General features: G+C 41.0%; 2 protein-coding genes across 2 annotated transcripts in view; both read right to left on the bottom strand.

The window, feature by feature from the left end:
- Window positions 1–23,541, bottom strand: part of nebl (nebulette) — a 174,541-nt gene that overhangs the window by 43,264 nt on the left and 107,736 nt on the right. The gene's annotated exons all lie outside the window — the stretch shown is intronic.
- Window positions 1–23,541, bottom strand: part of LOC115378993 (nebulin) — a 93,753-nt gene that overhangs the window by 37,456 nt on the left and 32,756 nt on the right. The window contains exons 28-43 of the mRNA XM_030079622.1: window positions 22,475–22,585; window positions 21,109–21,219; window positions 20,665–20,775; window positions 18,156–18,266; window positions 16,804–16,911; window positions 15,654–15,764; window positions 14,104–14,214; window positions 12,850–12,960; window positions 12,421–12,531; window positions 8,466–8,576; window positions 8,233–8,343; window positions 5,880–5,987; window positions 3,967–4,077; window positions 3,345–3,455; window positions 1,605–1,715; window positions 1,121–1,231 (exon numbers count right to left, since the gene is read on the bottom strand). Of these exons, the coding sequence (XP_029935482.1) occupies window positions 1,121–1,231; window positions 1,605–1,715; window positions 3,345–3,455; window positions 3,967–4,077; window positions 5,880–5,987; window positions 8,233–8,343; window positions 8,466–8,576; window positions 12,421–12,531; window positions 12,850–12,960; window positions 14,104–14,214; window positions 15,654–15,764; window positions 16,804–16,911; window positions 18,156–18,266; window positions 20,665–20,775; window positions 21,109–21,219; window positions 22,475–22,585 (1,770 nt within the window). The remainder of the gene's footprint in view (window positions 1–1,120; window positions 1,232–1,604; window positions 1,716–3,344; window positions 3,456–3,966; window positions 4,078–5,879; window positions 5,988–8,232; window positions 8,344–8,465; window positions 8,577–12,420; window positions 12,532–12,849; window positions 12,961–14,103; window positions 14,215–15,653; window positions 15,765–16,803; window positions 16,912–18,155; window positions 18,267–20,664; window positions 20,776–21,108; window positions 21,220–22,474; window positions 22,586–23,541) is intronic.

Genomic DNA, 23,541 nt, shown 5'->3' with positions numbered 1-23,541 from the left:
TTACAGTTTGTTATTGTTAATTTACATGTAAGCATGAATATTTAACAGTATTTTACAATAATTATAAAATACAGTAAGATACTGTTGTAATTTACAGCAATTCATTACAAATACTGTTTTATGCTGTTAAATTACAGTTATCTACTGTTATTGTTAACTGACCGATTTTACTGTTAATTTACATGTGAGGGATGACTATTTAACAGTATTTTTCAATTATTGTAAAATACAGTAGGATACTGTTGTAAATCCACCGTAAAAAAACAGTAATTTGTTACAGTGCACGTAACAAACCAACAAGTGCCTTTAACAACATTTTCCACATTTTTAAGACATTTTCAGGCTTGTGGAGGAGCCTGGGACATCCTGCCGTCAGTAAACACATTAAAACAATGACTTCACGTTCCATAACTGATACAGGGCCACCTAGTACTCAGATCCTATTCTGTTGTACTTAGATCTTATTCTTTATTTATTTTTTTCATCTTTTTTATCTTTTTTTTTTATTGATTTATTTAATCTGTAATCTGTGAATACTGCTGAAAAACTGTGAATTTCCTGCGGGATGAATAAAGTATCTATCTATCTATCTAAAGATAAAGGTGCAGTACAACAGAGATTCAATCCAGTAAACTGCAGGGAGTCGAGCTGTGAGCAAGGATCATTTGCATTGTCAGTTACATTATTTTTTTTCAGTTATGCAACTACTCATTCAACTGAAAAGTGTGGAAAAATAAAGCCAATTTTTTTTTTTTCTTTTTCTATTATTATTATTATTTTTAATCAATTAATAATTTGGTGTATAAAGAGTGAAAAGTAAAGCCAAAGTCTGATGGGAAGTGACATCTTTCAAATGTTCCTGAGTCTGACCAGCAGCCAAAAAAAAAAAAAAAAAAAAAAAAGGTTAATTTCATGAAAGATATGAATGGAGGAAAGTAAGAGTATCTATCTGATGATCGACTAATCAGTTAATTGATTAATTATCAACAGTAAGTGACAGCTGAGCTTTTTGTTGTGTATTTTCTGCAAACCAAACCAAAGAGCCTGTAAGACTCTGAGGGAACTGAGCGCTTTATCTGTAATAGTGTGTGTGTGTGTGTGTGTGTGTGTGTGTGTGCACCTGGCTCTGCAGCTCGCTGGCCTCTCTGGCGTGCTGTGTGTCCAGCGTCTCGGGCAGCAGGTGGTACAGGCAGCTGGCCGCCTCCTTCCTGCCCGCCTGCTTGTACTTGGCCTGCAGGAAACATCAGCCGTCAGCCTGAGTGAAGGAGCGAACCTGCTTCCTGTTTCTGCCCCGCCCCCAGGACCACCTGTCAATCAAACCACCTGAGGGGGGCGGGGCTTGTATCCTATACTTCTCTTTTTATTTCTAACAAAGCCAGAAAGAGACACTGAGGCTCTCCCGCCGCTGTGATCTCATACAGGAAGGAAGGTGGAAGCTTCCCTCACCCTAACCTTAACCCTTCCTCTACATGAACTTGATTTTACAAAAAAGTAATTTTGCCAGTCGGATATGCCCATGGAATTCATAAGGAGGATGCCTGGGAACGGATTAAGGGAGGAATTAAGAGTAAAGGAAGAGAGGAAAGAGAAGAAACCTTCCTCACCTCGCTCTGCAGCTCGGACACACTTTTAGCGAACTCGGTCTCGGCGGTCTCCGGCAGCTGAGAGTAGATGCTCTGAGAGACGCTCTTCTTCCCCTCCTCCTTGTATTTGTTCTGATGGAAAAAAAACAAAAAAAACATCCCAAGACGTGAACTTCAAATCCACCTGATCCACTGAGGAAATCAAACAGCTTCAGAGTCGCTGGAAGGTTTTTTTTTTTTTTTTTTCACTTTGACAGAGCCAGGCTAACCACGCCCACAGCCTCCAAGGGCGTTTCTCAATAACAAGTTCGCCAAGTTCGGACTTGCGAACTTTGAAGTTGGACTTGGCGAGGTCGACTCGGGAGAACAGACTTGGAGAACAGACTTGGAGAACAGACTTGGAGAACAGACTTAGAGAACAGACTTAGAGAACAGACTTGGAGAACAGACTTGGAGAACAGACTTGGAGAACAGACTTAGAGAACAGACTTGGAGAACAGACTTGGAGGACAGACTTAGAGAACAGACTTGGAGAACAGACTTAGAGAACAGACTTGGAGAACAGACTTGGAGGACGGACTTAGAGAACAGACTTGGAGAACAGACTTGGAGGATGGACGGTCGTTCTGCAGCAGCAACTTGATGACTTCCCCATTTCAACTGTCTTAGCAATATTTAATATAACCAGATATCCTGTAGTGTTTATAATAAAAAAGAAAAATGATATAAACACTACTCTTCCTCCTCCGTTTTCATAAATAAATTCCATTTAATTTAGCTAATTTAATTTAAATAAATTACAGCCTACAGCTCGGAGAGGTGCTATTGATATAATAATTACTAAAACTGCCTCGTTCTCGTCTTCATGTTCTCATTTATCAGTTTTACAGTTATGAGTTCTCTCCTCTGGTGTTGCTGCCGTGACCACTGGTTGGTGTGAAATGCATGCTGGGATACCCGGCTGCTCCAAGTCCACACAAGTCACCAACCGATGCATCCTCGCTAAAAGGGACGGAACAAGAACACATCCGGGAATTTGGACCCAACTTGGTCAGATGGGAACTCTGAATTGGAACAGGACTCGGGTCACGACTGATGATGTTTCACGAGTCCGCAAGAACACGAGAACACGAGAAAAGACAAGAACGCAAGTCGAGAAACGCCCCAAGTCTTTATGCTAAGCTAACAGGAAATGCAACCGAACCACTGGATGTGAAGATGGTGTCCAACATCTGGTCTCAGTCTGGGGAAGTGGGCATTGGACTATTCCTTTAAGTATGGACGATACTGAGCACACACTGCAGCTTGAACCATTATGTTTGGGTCGTCAGACAAAAACACTGATATAATTTTTTCCCACCATTTCAGAAATACAGACTCCTGTGTGCCAAAAATGCAGAAAACAACAGGTTTGCTTTCATTTCTGACGTGTTTGTCTGGTATTATGCAGTCACACATCACTGCCAAGTCAAATCTCTGACACAAATCCTCCACTTTAGCCGCCTTGTGTCCCTATTTGTGCACGTTAGACATGTACAGTGTAAGAGTAAACTAACTGAGCACTAAATCACTGTTTGAGATGTTAACTTACATCTAGACTTACATCTTTATATGCTCCGGTGTTTTTTTTTTTTGTTTTTTTTTTTTGAGGTGAAAAATCCAAAGTAGGCGAACGTCACTGGATGCTTCGTAGTGTCATGCAGTTGATGTGGTCTATGTAAATGTGTGTGTGTGTGTGTGTGTGTGTGTGTGTGCCCGTACCTCGCTCTGCAGGTCGGACAGCTTGGCGGCGAGCTGCGTCTCGGCGGTCTGCGGCAGCTGGGAGTACAGACTGGACGCCATCGTCTTCCTCCCACTCTGCTTGTACTTGTTCTGACGGGAAACACGACTTCACTTCAGCTTTTTATTTCACTCTCCTCCCCCAGCAGGGAATATCATCACCATTATATTATTATATTATTAGTATTCAAGAGGAAACATCGTCATTATTCTTGCTGTAATTATTTAATCATTTATATTGTTTCTGTATGAGCTTGTATGAATATGCATTACTTCTTCAGTGAAAGGAATGAATGAATGAATGAATAATCAATCTCAAAATAATAATAATTAAAAAAAAGGCTTCAATATTTACTTCATTTCTTTAGCCGTTACAGGTTTTTGAAGGCTGATATCTTTGGATGGATATTCTAATCCAGTGTTTACGTGTTTAATCATTTTATTCATATAAAATGACAGATGTTCAGCGTTTTTCCTCCATCACATCGCTGGAGGATGAGAATGATCGGCTGATATCTGATCAATGGCTGATAGGAGCCTGATAAATCAGTAAACCAATGCGCAGGTCTGACCCTTGTGTGTGTGTGTGTGTGTGTGTGTGTACCTCGCTCTGCAGGTGGGTGACCTCTTTAACGTGCTGCGTCTCCAGCGTCTCCGGCAGCCGGTGGTACAGGGAGTTAGCCGCCTCCTTCTTCCCCGCCTCCTTGTACTTGACCTGAAAACAAACAAACAAACAAACAAACAAACAAACAAACAAACAAATAAATAAAGGAACTGACTTCCTCCACATTTCCCATTTCTAACTCCCAAACTTTCTCCAGAAAACTTCTTGTCTTTAGTGGCTGTTAGAGCCTGACTGGGGTTCCCTCTGCCTCCCCAAACACCAGCTGCTCATAATCCACTGATAATCAGAATAAAAGCCCAATCAGAATAAAAATACCTCACATAACTACCTCTCGGGTTGAGAGCGCTGCTGTAAACCTTTTATAATCTGTTCAATAGGAAAATATTAGCGCCTAATAACCATGTAATCTCTTAATCTGCTGGTTTCTCTCTGGTTGGAATAAATCTGGTCTTTCTGCTCATGTGGGGGAACATCAGGTGACGGGACGAGTTTCCAGGAGGGACAGAAACACGGCAGCACCGAAACACAGCCGCTCTGTATCTGATAACAGCTGTTTTTGTTATTAAGTTAAATGTTTAACCCTATAAAGCCATTTGTATCATATATGATACACATTTTCAATTCCGTTTTTCGTTTTCAGTTTAATCAATACTTGATCAAAATACTGTTGTATACCTTTGAACACTTCCCCTGTTCACCCTGGACCATTGGCACTTCAAGTACATATCATATATCATACAACAGAAAGGTCCTGTAATAACATATTTTTTGATTTTTTTTATATATATATTTTGTTATAGGACTAAATAAAGGGTTCATTTTCAAAAAACTGGAATTTTCTGCCAATTCTTTCATAGTTCAGGCTTTATAGGGTTAAAGGATTGTTGAGCGGCTCCGTGGCTCAAAGGCTGGAAACCTCGAGACGAGAACGAAGCCGGAATCCAGCGAACCATCGAGCAAATCAAAAAGCTGCTGGGGAAGTCTGAAGGCTTCCTGTTACAAGAATAAAAGCCCAAACCAGCAGCCAGGTTTCATTTTTACAGTCTGATGGACGACCTGATGGGGGCGCCACCACCGGACCACATGACTCAGCCTGGATTATATTTAGATTTCCAGCAGATTAGATGCGTCCCGGCAGGTGGACCCACTTTGGACCAGTTAAAAAAAACTTCTCAATCACATCTGATCAGATCAGTTTCTTCAGTCTCCATGGAAACAGTGAAGCTGGAATCTGTAATCAGAATGATTTCATTCAGGCTAAAGAAATACTTTATCTCTCATTTATCCTGAAAAACATCTGGATCTGTCAGCATCTGTTTGCTCAGTAACATCGAGCAGGAAGGTGATCAGGTCTGAGTGTGAGAGAAGACCATGACTAATGAAAATGAATAAAACATGGCGACTGGAGGATGTGCCGAAGGAACACTGCACTGTTACTGCATTAATGCTATTTATTTTATAATTTTATTGCCTGAAAAGCATTCTGCACCAAAAGGAGCCCTGGAATGAGGATTATTATCATCAGATTTCTTGTCTGTATTTGCAGAAACACATAAAAAAAAAAAAAACCTCTGGAGGGCAAACAGAGAGGAGATGAAAAGCTGACGCATTTCTCATTCTGTTCAGAGAATCGAGGCATTCAGAAAAGTTTTAAAGTGATGAGAGGAGGAGGAGGAGGAGCGAGGGAGGGGCGAGAGACATTGAGGATGAAGGACAGAGAGAGAGAGAGAGAGCTTTATCAATGTGAGTGATAACGAGACAAGAATAGACAGAGGCATTCAAAGTGTATCTGTGGAATGCTTGCACTCTGGAGTGTGTGTGATGAGACACACTCATAACACACACACACACACACACACACACACACACACACACACACACACAGTTCCCACCTCGCTGTGAGTCTGAGCCATCTCTTTAACAAACTGCGTCTCCAGCGTCTCCGGCAGCAGGGAGTACAAGTTAGTGGACAGATCCTCTTTGTCTTTCTTGTATTTTGTCTTGAAAACAGAGAAAAAATAAAAATACAGTCACTGCATCTGCTGTTCACTGCATGTTTTTATCCAGGAATGGGATGTGAACCCTGACTTACATGTAAAAAAGTTGAAAAAAAAAAAAAAATACACAGGAGATGTATTCAGTTGATGGGAGGTTAAATGAAAATGTTGTGTGGTGAGAAAAGGCCACTGGAGCTGCAAAAAACAACAAATAATGCAATAATGCAAACAAAACAGCGGGCCAGTAAAATTCATTTGTCACTTTTTGGGAATAAAAAACCTTTTTCAAAGCTGAGCTAATTCACTTTAAGTCTTTCAGAAAATATGGGGCTATCTACAAATTAGCAAAGGATTAAAGTTAAACTTTTATTTTAATTACAAGAAAATTACCAAAAAAAAATTAGCAAAAAAAAAAACAAAAAAAAAAAAAACAAAAATAAAATTAGCAAAAATATTTTTAAAAATTACAAGAAAACCATATTGATGATAATTAAAATTATACATTTAAAAATCCAATCAGTGATGCCGGGTCGTTCCCTGTGTTCACGCTGCATTTAAGGACCACGAGTCAATGTAAATGAGATTATAGGAAAAATTCTTAATTCTGACTCTGAATTGAAAATTGATCGAAATGAGCATCTGATGTCGACCTTCGCAATCACAAGCAGGTTTACAATTCCCTCAGTAATTTTTTTTCTCTCCACTTGTTTCCGGCGACCAGCAGAAGGTAAAATACGGAGGCACCGCCTGCGTATCTGCCCTTCTACGCTGTTCCGAAAAACCAGCGCTGGTAAAACGGCAGGAGTCACAACTTATTTGTATTTTTTTAAAACCTTTTCTTTAACGAGGAAAAGTAACCATGACTCTCTTAACGTAGGTTAGCCAGCATGTTACCAAAAATATATAGATATATCACACTCGACACCATGCAGCCTCTTTTTAAAGCGGAAACTGAAGAAACTGAAAATGTAAATACGAGCTGTCAGGGCAAAAAAAACAACTTTCTGTTGCGCTGACGAACACAACCTGATGATGGCGCTGTTGCTCAAAATCAGCAGAGTTGGACAAAATTCAGTTATACATCAAAATAAACTTTTGGACGTGTGTTTTATCTTGTGTATCCTGATTTAATGATGGGAAAAACGTTACTAGTATCACACGGAGTGACTGATATATTACTTTAGTATTTTTTTACTGAATACTTTTCTGAGTTTCTGAGTTTTCTTACAGGGTAACTTCTCCTGACACTCAAGTACATTTTTAGATAGTACTCTTACTCAAGTACAGCTGTTCTGTACTCTTACAACAATATATTACTACCACTGTGCGAAAAAAAAATATATATATATTATGGTTCCGGAGGAGGTGGGTAATATTCTGGGTATAATCCTGAGATTACAAGGTTGCAAATTTATGAGAAAAAACTCAGAAAAGTATTTTTTCTTTTACTTTTTTGTCTTGACTCTGCGACGTTGGATCAGCTGCCCCCTGCTGGCCATGTCTCAGGCCTGCAGCTGATCCCCTCAGCAGATTCTACTCTGACATGGGATTCAGGAACAAGGAGATCCTGCTGATCTGAGCCCAGAATCAGCAGATTGTTTTCTTCTGAATCGGCCCAAGTCACAGCAACGTCTCTTCAGAGTCCAGATGCTGAGGAGGAGGTTGGGACTCTTCTGACTGGATCCCGCAGGAGGAGATAAACTAGTTTTCAGTGTTTTTTTCTTGTACAGTGGTCTCTTGTTAATGGCAGGAGTTACGTTCTAAAAATAACCCGCAATAGGTGAAATCCACGAAGTCGTCAGTTTTATTTTTTACAATTATTCTAGATGTTTTAAGGCTGTAAAACCCCTCACTACACACTTTATACACTTTTCTCAGACAGGCATTAACATTTTCTCACTTTTCTCTCTTGTTTAAACTCTCAAAGTTCAAACCTTCGTAGAAAAATAAGTCCAGTATTATAGAATGAATGCATTCTGTACTGTACAGGAGACACGGCACGGAGGAGATTGATTGACAATGGTCTACAGTCCCTTAGCCAATCAGGACGCAGAACACAATGCGCTGTAAAAAAAACAAAAAAAAAACAAAAAAAAAAACATGCAAAATTGCACAAAAAAAAAATCTGCGAAACTGCGAGGCCGCGAAAGGTGAACCGTGTTATAGCGAGGGACAGCTGTATTTTTTTTCTTGGATACGACCCCCGTCACCCTCCCCCGGCACGAAGACGCCATCGCGGTCTCCTCACCTCGCTCTGGATCTCTGTCATCTCCTTGGCAAACTGGATCTCTGCCGTGTCGGGGAGCGCCGAGTACAAACTCCTGCCAAGCTCCTTCTTCCCCTCCTCCTTATAACGCACCTGAGACACAAAGTAACATCTTTATAGCAGTATGCACAGGTACAGGTGTGTGTGTGTGCATCTGTGTGTGTATGTGTGCATCTGTGTGTGTGTGTGTGTGTGTGTGTGTGTGTGTGAGAGACCTGGCTGTAAACTCCGCTGAGCTCTTTGGCCAGCTGGGTCTCTGTGGTTTCAGGCAGCTGGTGGTACAGAGAGCTGCTCGCCTCCTTCTTACTGTCCTCTTTGTACTTCACCTGCACACACACACACACACACACACACACACACACACACACAGAAAGACAGTGTACTGTGGATTAAAATTTTCAGCTTATTTGATCACTTTTCAACTTCAGAGCTGCCGTCTTGTGTCATTTGCACGAGGACAAATCTAGCAGAAAATAAATCGGACATACAAAGGATTCCTCACTGTCCTCCTTGTGTTTCGACTAAACACACACACACACACACACACACACACACAGTGAGAGTGTGCAGGAAATAGCTATTGTTTAGCTTGTTTTGATTGTGCTTCAGGGTCGCCTTTTGTATTCAAATTTCCAGTAATTCAGAAAACACACTGGACAAAACATCAGGTAAAAAAGGAATTATTTTCGATTGATTGATCTTTTTCATTTCAAGGAAAACAAAAATTACACCGACAAAATAATTAGGATAATGAATACCTTTTGCAGATATTCACCCAAAAACACAAAAAGGTCAGCGATGGTCACTAAAGCCCAGTTCACACGGGACTGGTTTTAACTGGGAACCTCGACTGACCTGTAATAATCACAGAGATCAGCTGTGACCTCAGTCCCATGAGAATCAGCACAAATTACATTCGAGTTCAGAAAACACACAGGTCACCTGATAATATTAGTCCTGTGTAAACTGGCATCTTTTTTTTTAGGTCTTGTCTTTAAGGGTTTTTTTGTTTTCGCTCTTCTCTCTTTGTGCTTCTCTCTCAGCCGAGAATTACGGAGGCTGCGGTGGAAATTATAAAATAAAGTTTTGTCTGCATTTTGGGTGCAAACTGCAAAAAGGCTCATCTCGCTGCACAGCATGGAGACCCGTTCACAGAAAGAGCAAATCCATCAGGAGCGCGAAATCTCCGAAGACGACGAGACGAGCACGGCAGCGCGTGGAAGGAATCATTTCTATCTTTCTACAGGCTCAAACCCCTCAGTGCTGCTGTCATGATGTCAGACAGAGACACAACACTCTCAGTCACATTCGGGGGAAAATGGCGGTAAATTCATGTAAAATAAACTTTGCTGATCCCGTGTGAACGCACCGCACATAACAGACATGGGGAGGTCATTTCTTAATCACCAGGTTTTACTGTGAGATGGGCTTTATGAGACCAAAAGGGTGTATCTACCCTGTAAGGAGCAAAATACTGACCATATTGTACATGTCACTGATTCTTGAGAATTTGGATAAATCACGTCCCACTAAGAAAAATGCTATTTCTGCTGGATGTTTACAACATTTTAATGAGTAAAAAGAATCAAGGGCATAATCAGGGGGTCCTTTCCACATTTGTAAGGTTTTTTCATAGGTTTATTTTTAATTTGTATTAATTTAATGATTATATGTTGGCCCATGGCCTACAAAACCAGTTGTCCTCAGATAGGAGATAATCATTTCAACTTGATTAAAACAACAAAAAGTAATTTCACTGAATAATATCTTTACCACATGAAAGAGTACATCATAATATGTATTAAAAACTACAAACGATGGGTTTTGAACAATATTTACTATTATTTTGTGGTTGCTCAAAATGTGTCCCAGATATTCGTCACCACCGTCAGATATTTATTTAAAAAATAATAATAAAAAAACTACAAGATCAGTTACATTCCTGAGGAGCTCTTTTCAAACCTTCAGCTCTACTACATGCTTCAAGACCTCTCAGGCTCCTGGAAGTTTTCTCTTTTCTCTTAAATCTCTTCATATTTTGGGACACTGCTACTGTCACAACCATAAATTGTCAACACCGTCACTTTTGTATAAAAAATATTAAATTAGATTATGGAATAAATGTATACTTTTTAAGAAGAGGTCTGATGCAGGTAGCAACAGGGCGAAAACAAGCTGGCTAATGTGAACAATTCATGCTTAACAGAAAGAGCAGGTTTTTGTCACCACCGTCAGACGTCACCACCGTCAGGTTTTCTGTGTGATGGTGATGACTGAAGTCTGAAAAATGCTTATAACAGAGCTCAGGATTGTTATTTTTTGTACCAAATAGTTAAATAAAGTTGTTAAGCGAGAAGCCATTGACTTGAGTGGTATAAATTTTGGAAATGTATGTTTTAATGAGGCCACTGTCACCACCGTCAGATTAGTGTCACCACCGTCAGAGGCAGTTATATTGGTTTTAAATGAATGAATTTACAATATGTTTCTTTGGTGCTGTTGAATTATTAAAGTAATAGTCTCTTTAATACAAAAATATGTTTTTCAAATTTAAAAAAAAAACATTACGGTGACGGTGTTGACAAAAACAAAGTAGCCTAATAACTGGAAAAACCTATTTTATGAAAAAAATGCAAAATGAGGAGGTTGCACCGGTACATTGCTGAACAGCCAAGACCTTGGCCTATAATGATATACCTTCAGATTTTGTAATTTAACGCACTTTTTTTCTCAAAATTAAAACCTGTTTTATCCAAATTCCCAAGAATCAGTGATATAATAAACATCCACGATCCACGAGCTCAATGGCTATGATAACCGGAAACAAACTGGGAATAAGCAACAACAATACACAAGATCCAAAATATCCAAAGGTGGAATGTTTTTTCTGAACTATGACTTCTGGAAGAGAGAGCAAACAAACTAGGAGGAGGGAAGAAGCTGTGATTATGTGTGAGTGAGGCTGGAATAAAAAATATTTCTGCGTTCACAGATGAGCCATCTGCATGCAGCGGCAGCCTCAAACCCTGAGCTCCTGGCCTCCGTCCGTCTTGGCTGCTGCCTCGGCTCGTTAGCGGCTCTCAGACTTTCCTCTGAGCACAAACTCACTCGTTAAACAAAAATCAATCTTTTAAGGCTGAGAGGTTCAAGTTTAAAGGTAAAACATGGACATGAACTTTGCTGGCATCAGTTACCGTAAAAGACTACCACTGCATCTGTGTGTGTGTGTGTGTGTGTGTGTGTGTGTGTGTGGGCATTAAGCAGCAAACAAGTTTTGACCAAGAAAACTGAGCATTATTTACAAACTTTCTTAATACTTAAAAAAATAAAATGGGTTTAGAGTTTCTGCAGGCTCCTGGTTCTAAAGGCTTGTCCTGAGCTCTTCATGAATCCTGGCTGTGTTTTGGGCGTAACATGCAGTGAACCCGTCCCCTTTAACAGCCAGGTGTGTCCCACCTTGGTGGGTTGCTGTTCTAATGGAGGATTCTCCAGGTAAGAAGGAAGGAGACGGAGTGAAAGCTCCCGAGCAGATCATCTTCCTCAGGGGTGTCAAACTGGTGCCATGGAGGCCGAGAGGCTGCAGGTTTTCATTCCAACCAAAATCTCCACCAGGTGATTTCACTGATTAGTCCCTTCTCTCTGCTTGAAGGTGAGGTAATCAGTGAAATCACCTGTTGGAGTTTTTGGTTGGAAGGAAAACCTGCAGCCTCTCGGCCCACCATGGCACCAGTTTGACCCCCCTGATCTTCCAGACAGCAACGCAGCAACACTGCAGCTGAGTTGAGCTCATGGTAAGAGCAACACGCCCATGCAGCTCAGACAACGTGGACGCTGGACGGGGAAACAACGACTGAGCAACTTGTTTTGGAATTACTGTGTGCTCGTGTTTTTTCTTTGGCGGCCCCCACTTCAAATGTTGGGCCCCTAAATTGGCCCTCAGTCACCTTTGATCTGAAATGTGCTGATTCATAGAAGTAGACTGAGGGTGTAGATTGATGTTCAACAGAAATATCTTTTACATTTCTCTTGGACGTTTCTCTTAATTTAAGAGGAGACTGATAAACAGTTTTGAAAAAAATGAACTTTGTAACTCCATAATTTCAGTGTCAAACATCTGACCAAACTGCTTCAACCATGGCTTCCTGTGTGTGTGTGTGTGTGTGTGTGTACCTGGCTCTGCAGCTCAGAAGCCTCTTTAGCGTGCAGCGTGTCCAGAGTCTCCGGCAGAGTCGAGTACAGAGCGCCGGGCATTTCTTTCTTCCCGGCCTCTTTATATTTGATCTAGAAAACAAGAAAACCAGATTTTACTTTTGAACCGAGGGACAGCAGTGATTAAAAAAACACAATTCACACACTTTTTCACAGTCAGAAACCTGAGAGAATGGGACGAGGAAAAAGAAACTGTAGGGTTTGTCAGTGATCGGGAAATTTCTGGAAAATTGTTGAATTTTGAGGGGTGGTTTTTGTTCGAGACGGGGCGAGTTTGGGAATTAATTAACTCTCTGAGGGAAGTGGCAGAATATCAGGGAAAGGTATGGAAAGTCACAGAAAAATCTGACATGAGGGCCACCGAGCTGAAAGAGCAAACGGAGCTCTGACCTGGCTCTGCAGCTCAGAGACAGATTTGACGAACTGGGTCTCCTGGGTCTCTGGCAGCTGGGAGAAAACGCTGATGGACTGGCTCCTCCGGCCGCTCTCCTTGTACTTGTTCTGACGACACATTTCATTCACAACGGCAAGACAAGGGGCTTCACATTGAGGCATGAAAGGACATGTAAAAGCACAGAGGCTGAGAAAAAGAAAGCAAAAAATGCAACAAATAAAATGGAAAAAAATAAGAAAGTAGAAAGTGAAACCTAAAATTCAATGATGAGCCGTTTGAAGCAGATTAAGAGGAAGCAGGAGAAAACACAAAGTTTTAAGCCTGGCTTTAAAAGTAGTTTTAAAAGAGGAAAACAGCAAAATATTCATAACAACTCTTTCAGACCATGTGACTATGAATGCCTGTTATCTGATTTTTTTTTTTTTTTTTTTTGCCGACATTGAATATGACAATATTTTCCAACATTTGAACACATTTTTTCCATCTAATTGCGGAGAATTCATCCGTACCTATCGTGATGAACTACTGGCAGATGCAGACATAAAATACAGTGCTTTTCAAAATATACAAATTAAATTACGCTATGTAGAACATGCCATATGTATTTTTTTATTAGGGATGCATGATAGTACATTTTTTGCCAATATCTGATATGTTGCTCTGCCACTATTTATTTCAGACTGCATTTGTTCAAATGAGAGCTTCACGAGGGACTGATTATTTTTTTGCTAATGTCAATATGACCCGAGTCGATGCATGGATATTTTACTTTCTGATTTATTATTTCAAATCAGTCAGGTTTGAAATTAACCTTCCAGAAGAAAATAAAAGAAGAGCAGTTCTTTTATTTTCTTACATCTTTCTGGAAAAATCCTACATTTAATGCCAAACTTTTGCTTTTTTGACAGCAGGTTTGATAAACTAACAGAAACTTTCATTTTGTTTTTTGTTTTTTTTCCTTTACTGCAATGGAGTGTTTGTCATGCAAGGTTTAATTAATTGATCATAATTTACCATCAATCATTCATTCACTGATTTATCATCATCATCTTGTTTTGCTTGTTGCACATAGTTGGTAATAACAGGATGCAAACGGAAATGTGATTTTTTTTTTTTCCTCCCAGGCAATTTTACTGGCTTTGCTGCAGCAGGTTTGTTGCATTTAAGACACTACAGCGTCCAAATGTTGTTCCCTAATTCTGCGACAGTATAGGTGTGTGTCTAAGTGTGTATGTGTGTGTGTGTGTCACCTCGCTCTGCAGCTCAGTCATGTCCCTGGCGAACTGCGTCTCCGCCGTGTCGGACAGCTGCGAGTACAGAGAGCAGCTCAGCTCCTTCCTGCATTCATCCTTATACTTCACCTGTCAGCCATGAAGAGTGACAGCCCACACGGAAAAACAATAATCAATCAATATATCAGTGATATTACCTGCTCTTTCTGCAGAGCTGCAACTGAAACCAAAACAAAGCTTTTTACATTCAAAAATCATAGACACAAACTCACTAAGTGCCTTAAAGTTTGGCCTGGAGGTCTGAGACGAGAACCAACCCCCCCCCCCCCCCCCCCAAAAAAAACAAAAAACAAAAAACAGTTTCCTTGATGTTTGCGTCGATGTGGTGGAGGTTGTGTTTTAGCCCCGTACAGCGTGAGCGTATTTTCACAAACTACAAAACACTGCTGTTCAGATGAGGCCTTTCACGTACATTTTGCCCAAACAGTTCTGCTGTTATAAGCATTTTTTATTTGAGTCAGCCAAAATAGGATAAGTCTCAAAAAAAGGTGGGTTTACAGTGTTTGAGCTACACTGCTGGAAACTTTACACATCAGACAGGTAAACCCCTGTAAGCTCTGAAATGGACTAAATAGGTTTATATATGTATGTATATGTATATATTTATGCCCTGATTCTTCTGGTGATGTAAGATAAACTATTATGTCATCTGCACACAGTGGTACTTGAAGAATATAGTTTGTGTCAGCATATAAATCAAATAAAAATTAATGTGAATAATAAATAACAGAAAAACAAGTTAATCAAGTCCTTAAAAATGAAAATGAAAATAAAATACCTGGGCAATAACATTAGTAAGAGCTTGGATGAACTGTCTGCGAGTACTTAGTGTATTTTGTAAAGTAAAATGATTCAGGACCTGAACAGATGGAGATTAGCACCAGATGGAATATTAAGCGGAGAGGAAACAATAAAAAACTATTTTTATTCCATTTTTATTGCAAGCATCACCAATGCCAACACCAAGAGTAGATTTTAATGAATTGAATAAAATGATTTCTAATATATGGAATAGGAAACAACAGAACCAAATTAAAAAGGTTACTACAACAAAAAGAAAGAGAAATGTCAAAGTTGTTGATTGGGGCATTATCATTTATGGGAAAAGGAGCATAGAAAACACATTCAGGGCAGAGCCAATGTATTGCAAATGCTGTAAAAAACTGGGAACCTATATGCAAAATACTAAAAATAAATAATGAACGTGTATGTTAGAGAACTGACTTTACTCCAAACAAGGCTGACAAAATACTGAGCAGCTGGGCAAGTAAGGGGTGAACGGCATTCTCACATTTACCAACCAAAAATACAATTATATACTGATTTTTTTAAACGCTACACATTTAAATATATTATGCTTTGGTCTATGTACACAAATAGTCGTCTGCGTATAAAACCAATCTTATTCTAATTCATTCGATTTCTGAGAGAGAGAGAGAGAGAGAGAGAGAGAGAGTGAGAAAGAGAGAGAGAGAGAGAGAGAGAGAGAGAGAGAGAGAGACACTCACTTCACTCTGCAGCTCAGTCACTTCTTTAGCGCGTTTGGTCTCCAGAGTTTCAGGCAGTTTGGAGTAGAGAGACGTCGCCGCCTGATGCTTCCCTGCCTCCTTGTACTTAGCCTTCACACACACACACACACACACACACAGATACACAATGAATATCCACAGCAGCCGATGAAAAAGCTCTGAAAGACACCTCACTCCTCTTCCTTCTGCTGAAACACTCTTGTTAGAAAAAGCACCAAATAAACACACGGCCGCTCTGATTGGCTGCTGTTATCAGCGTTGCGTCCCCATTGGCTGGTGGTGACAAATCTGTGACATCACTGATATGATGTATGAGCTCTCATTTTACACCTGTTAGTATGACCGGGTGGCTTTACATGCATTTCTACATTTCTACACTTTATTTTGTCGTTTCTCATTTTTCCAGAGAGTCCAGCTTATACTCTCGTCATTTTACACTCACATGGAAAACATCAACATGGAGCGCTGTTCTCTTTTCTAAAAACAAACCGATTTAACAACCACAGCATGTCAGATCACACACTGATCTCACACTTTTACTGCCACTGAAGAAAAACACCACCAGACAGCAGGACGTCTGCTTGAAAAGGAGGTTTGGGGACTTTTTCTGCCACTAATCGTGATGCTGGATGTGTTTCAGCTTGTTTTTTTTTCAGCTGACAGACAGGCAGGCAGACAGGCAGGCAGACAGGCAGGCAGACAAAGAGACAGACAGGCAGTGCAGTTTTCAGAGCGGACAGACGTGCCTGCAGGCTAAATCCGTCCCTGCTCACAGGTTTCTTATCTCTGACCTCTGAGACTCTCAGCTGAAACACACCAGACACTTCAGATTTCCTCCGAGGTCTCCCTCAGCACCAAGATGATTGACAGGTGCTGGGGGCGGGGCCTTGCCTGGCTGAGACGGAGGGTTGGAGGGGGGAGGGGAGTGGGTAGTGGGCCTAACGTAAAGGTTATTTACGACATATTTATTTTTTAAGGAGCATAAATGAGCCTGTACAATTTCACATTTTCATCAGTGCCCTTGACTGCTCACCTGTTACCTCTGTACTTCATTATTGTGGCCTTTACATGTAAATAATCAACTGATCTAAACACATGAAGGTGCATGTAGAAGTGAATGTGCACGCACCTCGCTGTGAGTCTGAGCCATCTCCTTGACAAACTGCGTCTCCAGCGTCTCGGGCATCACAGAGTACAAGTTAGTGGACAGATCCTCCTTGTCCTTCTTGTACTTGAGCTGCGGAAAGTGAAGGGAACATCAGTTCAGAGGAAGGAGAGGACAGCAGAGAAGTAGAATCCAAAGCTTCAAAGAGAAGAGAGGAGAAAGGCGTTTCGAGGTGTGAGCAGAGAAATGTTGGGACAAAACTCCCTCAGTTACAAACATCAGATGTTTATTCCTGATAATGAATATGGTGTTTACCGTAATTTCCGGACTATAAGCCGCTACTTTTTTCACACGCTTTGAACCCTGCGGCTTAAACAACAATGCGGCTAATCTATAGATTTTTACAGGCTAACGGCCTCCAGGGGGCGCTCTAGCAGGAAGCGCAAGAGCAAGACAGACAGGTGGAAGAGATAATGCGCCGAGGAAGACGCTAGTTTGATTGTGTTTTGAACAGTCATTTTGCGCATCATGCACACCATAGATGCACACACCCTCATCATGGAAAACACATGAAGAAATGCATATGTTGCAGCTTTTAAGTTGCGTGATGAAGAGGACAGCACAAGCACAAATTCGCCTCGAGACGAAAGTGACATTGAGAGCGACAACGAAAGAGAGACTGAGAAAGTGTGTGACGAAGTCATTCTGAGGCTATTCAATTCCGACACTGAAGAAGACGACTTCAGTGGTTTTAGTGCGCAGGAGGAAGATGAAGATAGCGATCAATGACTTTTCTGGTAGGCAAAAGGCCTACGGCTGGTAGGCTGGTTATTTTTTTAACCTGCCGTGTTACTGCCGTTTTACTGTCGCTGTACTGCCGTGTTACAGGCGCTGTTCGGAAAAAAGCATTTATTTAAGTAAAAATTTAAAAAAAAATCTTTCTGTGTACCATCTTTCTGTGTAAATATCTCATGTTACAACGTGGACACCTGCGGCTTATAAAGAGGTGCGGCCTATATATGTACAAATTCTTTTTTCTTTTTAAATTTAGTTGGTGCGGCATATATTCAGGTGCGCTCAATAGTCCGGAAATTACGGTAATTATAGAGACTGGTTTTCATACCAAAATACACTAACCCTACTAAGTATATACTAATAAGTATATTCGAATTTTCTTACTGTTTGTTAATTGGCTGTCATGACGTACACTTTGGAAAGAAAAGCAATAAAACAAAAAAGTAAAATTAACTGTAAAGATTATGTTAAAATGCTACATATTTTGCAGGCTTCGTAAAGAAAATGTGGCCAATAGGGGGCGCTTCTGGTGTGGTTTTGGTGGAACAGGATCAGGAATGTCCGGGAGGAGTGCTGCTCACCTCGCTCTGGATCTCCGACATCTGCTTGGCGAAGTGCGTCTCGGCCGTCTCAGGGAGCCGGTGGTACAGAGCAGAGGACGCCTCCTTCTTACCGCCCTCTTTGTATTTCACCTGCAACACGACGCCACGGTTATAATCACCTGGAACCCAACAGCGTACACGCAACTCAAGCTGCAGCTCAGTTAATTCTCGATTGATCTGTCTATGAGGATGAAGTCAGGAGGTTTAATCTGAGACTGCCAGCAGTGATGCCTGGCTTTCAATAAGCTGGAACAAATTTTTTTTAGTGTGTAAAGGGTGAAAAATAATAGATAGATACACTATATTACCAAAAGTATTCGCTCACCTGCCTTTACTCATACTATGAACTGAAGTGCCATCCCATTCCTAACCCATAGAGTTCAATATGATGTCGGTCCATCTTTTGCAGCTATTACAGCTTCAACTCTTCTGGGAAGACTGTCCACAAGGTTGAGGAGAGTGTTTATAGGAATTTTTGACCATTCTTCCAAAAGCGCATTGGTGAGGTCACACACTGATGTTGGTCGAGAAGGCCTGGCTCTCAGTCTCCGCTCTAATTCATCCCAAAGGTGTTCTATCGGGTTCAGGTCAGGACTCTGTGCAGGCCAGTCAAGTTCATCCACACCAGACTCTGTCATCCATGTCTTTATGGACCTTGCTTTGTGCACTGGTGCACAGTCATGTTGGAAGAGGAAGGGGCCCGCTCCAAACTGTTCCCACAAGGTTGGGAGCATGGAATTGTCCAAAATGTTTTGGTATCCTGAAGCATTCAAAGTTCCTTTCACTGGAACTAAGGGGCCAAGCCCAGCTCCTGAAAAACAAGCCCACACCATAATTCCTCCTCCACCAAATTTCACAGTCGGCACAATGCAGTCTGAAATGTACCGTTCTCCTGGCAACCTCCAAACCCAGACTCGTCCATCAGATTGCCAGATGGAAAAGCGTGATTCATCACTCCAGAGAACGCGTCTCCACTGCTCTAGAGGCCAGTGGCGGCGTGCTTTACACCATTGCATCCGACGCTTTGCATTGCACTTGGTGATGTGTGGCTTGGCTGCAGCTGCTCGGCCATGGAAACCCATTCCATGAAGCTCTCTGCGTACTGTACTTGGGCTAATCTGAAGGTCACATGAAGTTTGTAGCTCTGTAGCAATTGACTGTGCAGAAAGTCGGCGACCTCTTTGCACTATGCGCTTCAGCATCCGCTGACCCCTCTCCGTCACTTTACGTGGCCTACCACTTCGTGGCTGAGTTGCTGTTGTTCCCAAACGCTTCCATTTTGTTATAATAGAGCTGACAGTTGACTGTGGAATATTTAGGAGCGAGGAAATTTCACGACTGGATTTGTTGCACAGGTGGCATCCTATGACAGTTCCACGCTGGAATTCACTGAGCTCCTGAGAGCGGCCCATTCTTTCACAAATGTCTTGTTTCACAGTCTGCATGCCTGAGTGCTTGATTTTATACACCTGTGGCCAGGCCAAGTGATTAGGACACCTGATTCTGATCATTTGAATGGGTGAGCGAATACTTTTGGTAATATAGTGTAGATATACTTTACTGATCCCAACCAGGGAAATTCTGGGAATTGGGAATGTCAGTCTGATGGGAAGTGATCAGAGCCCAAAGTGAAATATCCTCAAATGTCTTCTTCAGTTTAAACAGCACTCTAAAAAACGTCAAATACTGATTTTATAAAGACGTCAAAAGACAAAAGGAGGACAGTCTGAGCGTTTTAGTGAAGCTGGAATCAGATGATTTTGGTGTTTTTTTACTTGAAAAATGTTTTCCACTGCTATTCTAAGACCTTTAGTATATTTCCTTTGTATCTTTAACTAATTTTCTATATCTAATTGTGATTTTGACTTTAACTGTATTCTTGTATGGATTATTAAGACCTTTTTATTAAATATGGCGGGTGTATAGCCTTGGTTACTAACTGCCCTGTTGTGATTCTGGTCTAAAATCAGAAAGAGAGCAAAAGAAAGAAAGAAAGAAAGAAAAAGAAAATTACACGAAATTACCATTAAAATGTCACAAAAATAATGAAAAAATATGAATAAAATAAAATAAAATAAAATGCCAGACCAGAAAATACTCTGAAAATTTTATTAGCGAAAAAAACTAAAATTAAAAATGTCAAGTCAAAAAAGTCAGAGAAAAACTATTTTTCTGAGTCTGTTTCTTTTAAACTTGTGATTCATAATGTCAGAACTGTCATGTTTTTTTTCTCTGAATATTACCACCCACCACCTCCATGAGTTTTTCCCCCTTATAATGGCACTAATATGCCATCGTACTAAAATGATTAATCAAAATTACTAATAATTTTGGGCTGACTGACTAAGCAAATGTGAACAGGATAACACACGCAACTGAACACTACGATATTTGTCAGTTTTGCCAAAATCAGCCAAACGGCCACAGGCACTGAGCCCAATCAGTCCCAGGAAGAAGACGAAAGAAATCAAAGTTGTGTTTTCAGTACCTGGCTCTGGATCTCTGACACCTCCTTGGCCAGCTCGGTCTGGATGGTCTGAGGGAGGGAGGAGAAGAGGGAGGACGAGACCTCCTTCTGCGACGCCTCCCTGTATTTCACCTGCAGAGACGGCAGCATGGGACGGGACGGGACGGGACGGGACGGGACGGGACGGGATGGGGCGGGACGGGACAGGAGGGACAGTCAGAGCCCAGCGGTGGCAGACATCTTTCAGACGGGACGTTTGTGTGTGTCATGTGGCATACTGGAGGTGTATGTGCAGGTGTTGTTGTGTGTTTTTATATTTTTATACTTGAAAGAAGTGAGGACTTCTTGCCACCTCTAGCTCCTTTAACAGGGATATTTTAGGATTAGGACTCAGGTTTCAGGTTGTGATTAGAGTAAGGAAAGTAGAATTATGTGTGTGTGTGTGTGTGTGTGTGTGTGCAGTACCTGGCTCTGGATGTGCGAGGCCTGCTTGGCGTGCTGAGTCTCCAGGGTTTCTGGCATCACAGAGTACAGACAGCCGCCGGCTTGCCGCCTGCCCGCCTGCTTGTACTTCATCTGGAAAAAAACAACAGTCCGTTCAGAGGCACTTGAGCAGGTCGAGGTGTGTGAGGTGTGTGAAGTGTTGGGGTGTATGACGCACTCGAAGCTGCAGCAGGACAGACTCTGATGTCAAAGTATGAAATTTATCAGCCTCAGTCACAAGCGGAGCTGCAGCGGAGAAGATTCTCCTCCACATGTCAGCCTGGCAGCATCACTGCTGTTTCTGAACGGTCAATACAAAAATTTGTTTCACCAAAAATTCATTTCAGTTTTTGTGGCAGTTCTTTCTTTACATTATTGTCTGTCTTCCCTGAAAATGCTTCTGATCTGTTTGGGAGTCAGTGAGTCTCAAGTTCAAACTGTTATTGTTATTATTTGTTCAATGTTCAAGAAATTACCATAAAAATATGACAAAATTGCTGAAAAAATCTATTAATAAAATGAAATAAAATAAAATAAAAAATACCAGACCAGAAGATAAGGAGATAAGACAATAATTACAAGAAAATTACCTACATATGACCAGAATATAATTAAAAAAAAAACTCCCCAAAAAATTGTAAAAAAAGAAAGACAGAAAAAAGAAAAAAGAGAACAAATAAAACAGACAGAAAAAGAAATTACGATACAAATGACTGAAAAGGGGATAAATAAAATAAACTGAAATAAAATAAAATAAAATAAAAATAAAAAACAGACCAGAAAATTATCCAAAACCTAAGACAAAAAATTACAAGAAAATTGCCTAAAAATTACCAGAATAGAATTAGAGGAAAAAAACAAAAACAAAACTAAAAAAACCTAAAATAAAAGACTGCCCATGGGCTCCACAGTTTCGAAGGGTTAAAGTCCTGGTAACCTACAAATACTTTACATTGGTAAAAATTAGTAATATTATAACAGAGATCTTCATTGTGTTATGTTCGGCTTAAAGTAGTTAAATTAATATAAAGCTCTGAATTTGTACAATCAGTCTCTACAAGAACTGATCAGATGCAGATACAGTTCATGATGTTTTTTCAAAAGTGCAGCGAATGAATAAATAAAATCACCAGAATGAAAGAAATAAAGCCGAGATCGGTCGGGCTGTCGAACACGAGCGAATGAGAAGCTGCTTTACTGTCTCAGCGTTTCAGAGTCAAGGCTCTTATCTGCATTAACGTGTGAAGCTTTATCGATCCCTGTAAGCACACACTCCTCTGTGTGCCTCCCCTCTGGCGAGCTCAGAGCCCAGAGGTCAGAGGTCAGCGCTGTGAGGAGTCTTCCTCACCTCGCTCTGCAGCTCAGACACAGCTTTAGCGAACTGAGTCTCGGCGGTCTCCGGCAGCTGAGAGTAGATGCTCTGAGAGACGCTCCTCCTCCCCTCCTCCTTGTACTTGTTCTACAAGCAGAGAGAAAACAGAGCTTTTCTCAAATATTGGGATTAAAAATAATAATGAACAACCTACACAGGACTATGGTGTCACAAGATGCTGTGCACATCACCACATCCAAACATGAAGAAAAGATTAACATGCAATAAAATCGTACAAAACATGATAAAAGACAGAAGCCAAAGTCATAAATATATGATAAAAACAAAGAAGGTGGTAATAAACCAGAAAGGAAATAATACAATAAAACAACAATAAACAATAAAACAGAGTAAAGGCTGCAACAAAAATCAGTTAAAAGAAAGCAAGCACTTTTACATGGTGCATATTTCAGTGTATAGACTCATACAAAAATAATCCATCATGACCTGTGAGCCACTAGCAGTGTGTGTTGGTGTGTGTGTTGGTGTGTGTGTGTCTGCAGAGACTCCGCCCTCAGCCTGGATTTTCTTGTTTTGCTGAGCTCGGGACTCTTCTGGGCGTCGGCCTTTGGGCAGCAGGTGTGTCGCTATCAGCCAATCACAACGCAGCACGGTACCAGACTGATAACATGACATCCAATGGGAAGCTACAAAAATCACCGATCGCAGTAAAAATGGAAATTTCTGCTGGACAGAAAGGTGCGGACGGCCACATTTTTTTCCTAGGACGGTTACATTCATTTTGTCATTTCATTCCATCGCCTTCCTAGGAAAAGAAAAACTTGCTGCTTAGTGAGGGAGGAGGGGCCAACTTTAAATGTTGAACAACGACAAATCGTCCTCATTGTGCCTTTACAAGCTGAGACAAAGTCAGGAGGGCCGTTGATCTCAGCTGCTGTTATCTGATGTCCACGTCACACACACTGTCTGCTCCTTCCTCATGAGGAGTTCTTTAGAAAGCCCTGCAGCACTGATGCAAAATGGATGCCGGACGGAGTCGAGCAGCTTCTGTTTTGTTTTGTTTAGTTTTTTCATAAGAGACA

Source organism: Myripristis murdjan, chromosome 20 (genome assembly GCF_902150065.1).
Source record: "Myripristis murdjan chromosome 20, fMyrMur1.1, whole genome shotgun sequence".
Taxonomy (NCBI): domain Eukaryota; kingdom Metazoa; phylum Chordata; class Actinopteri; order Holocentriformes; family Holocentridae; genus Myripristis; species Myripristis murdjan.
This window is presented reverse-complemented; position numbering and strand designations above follow the sequence as displayed.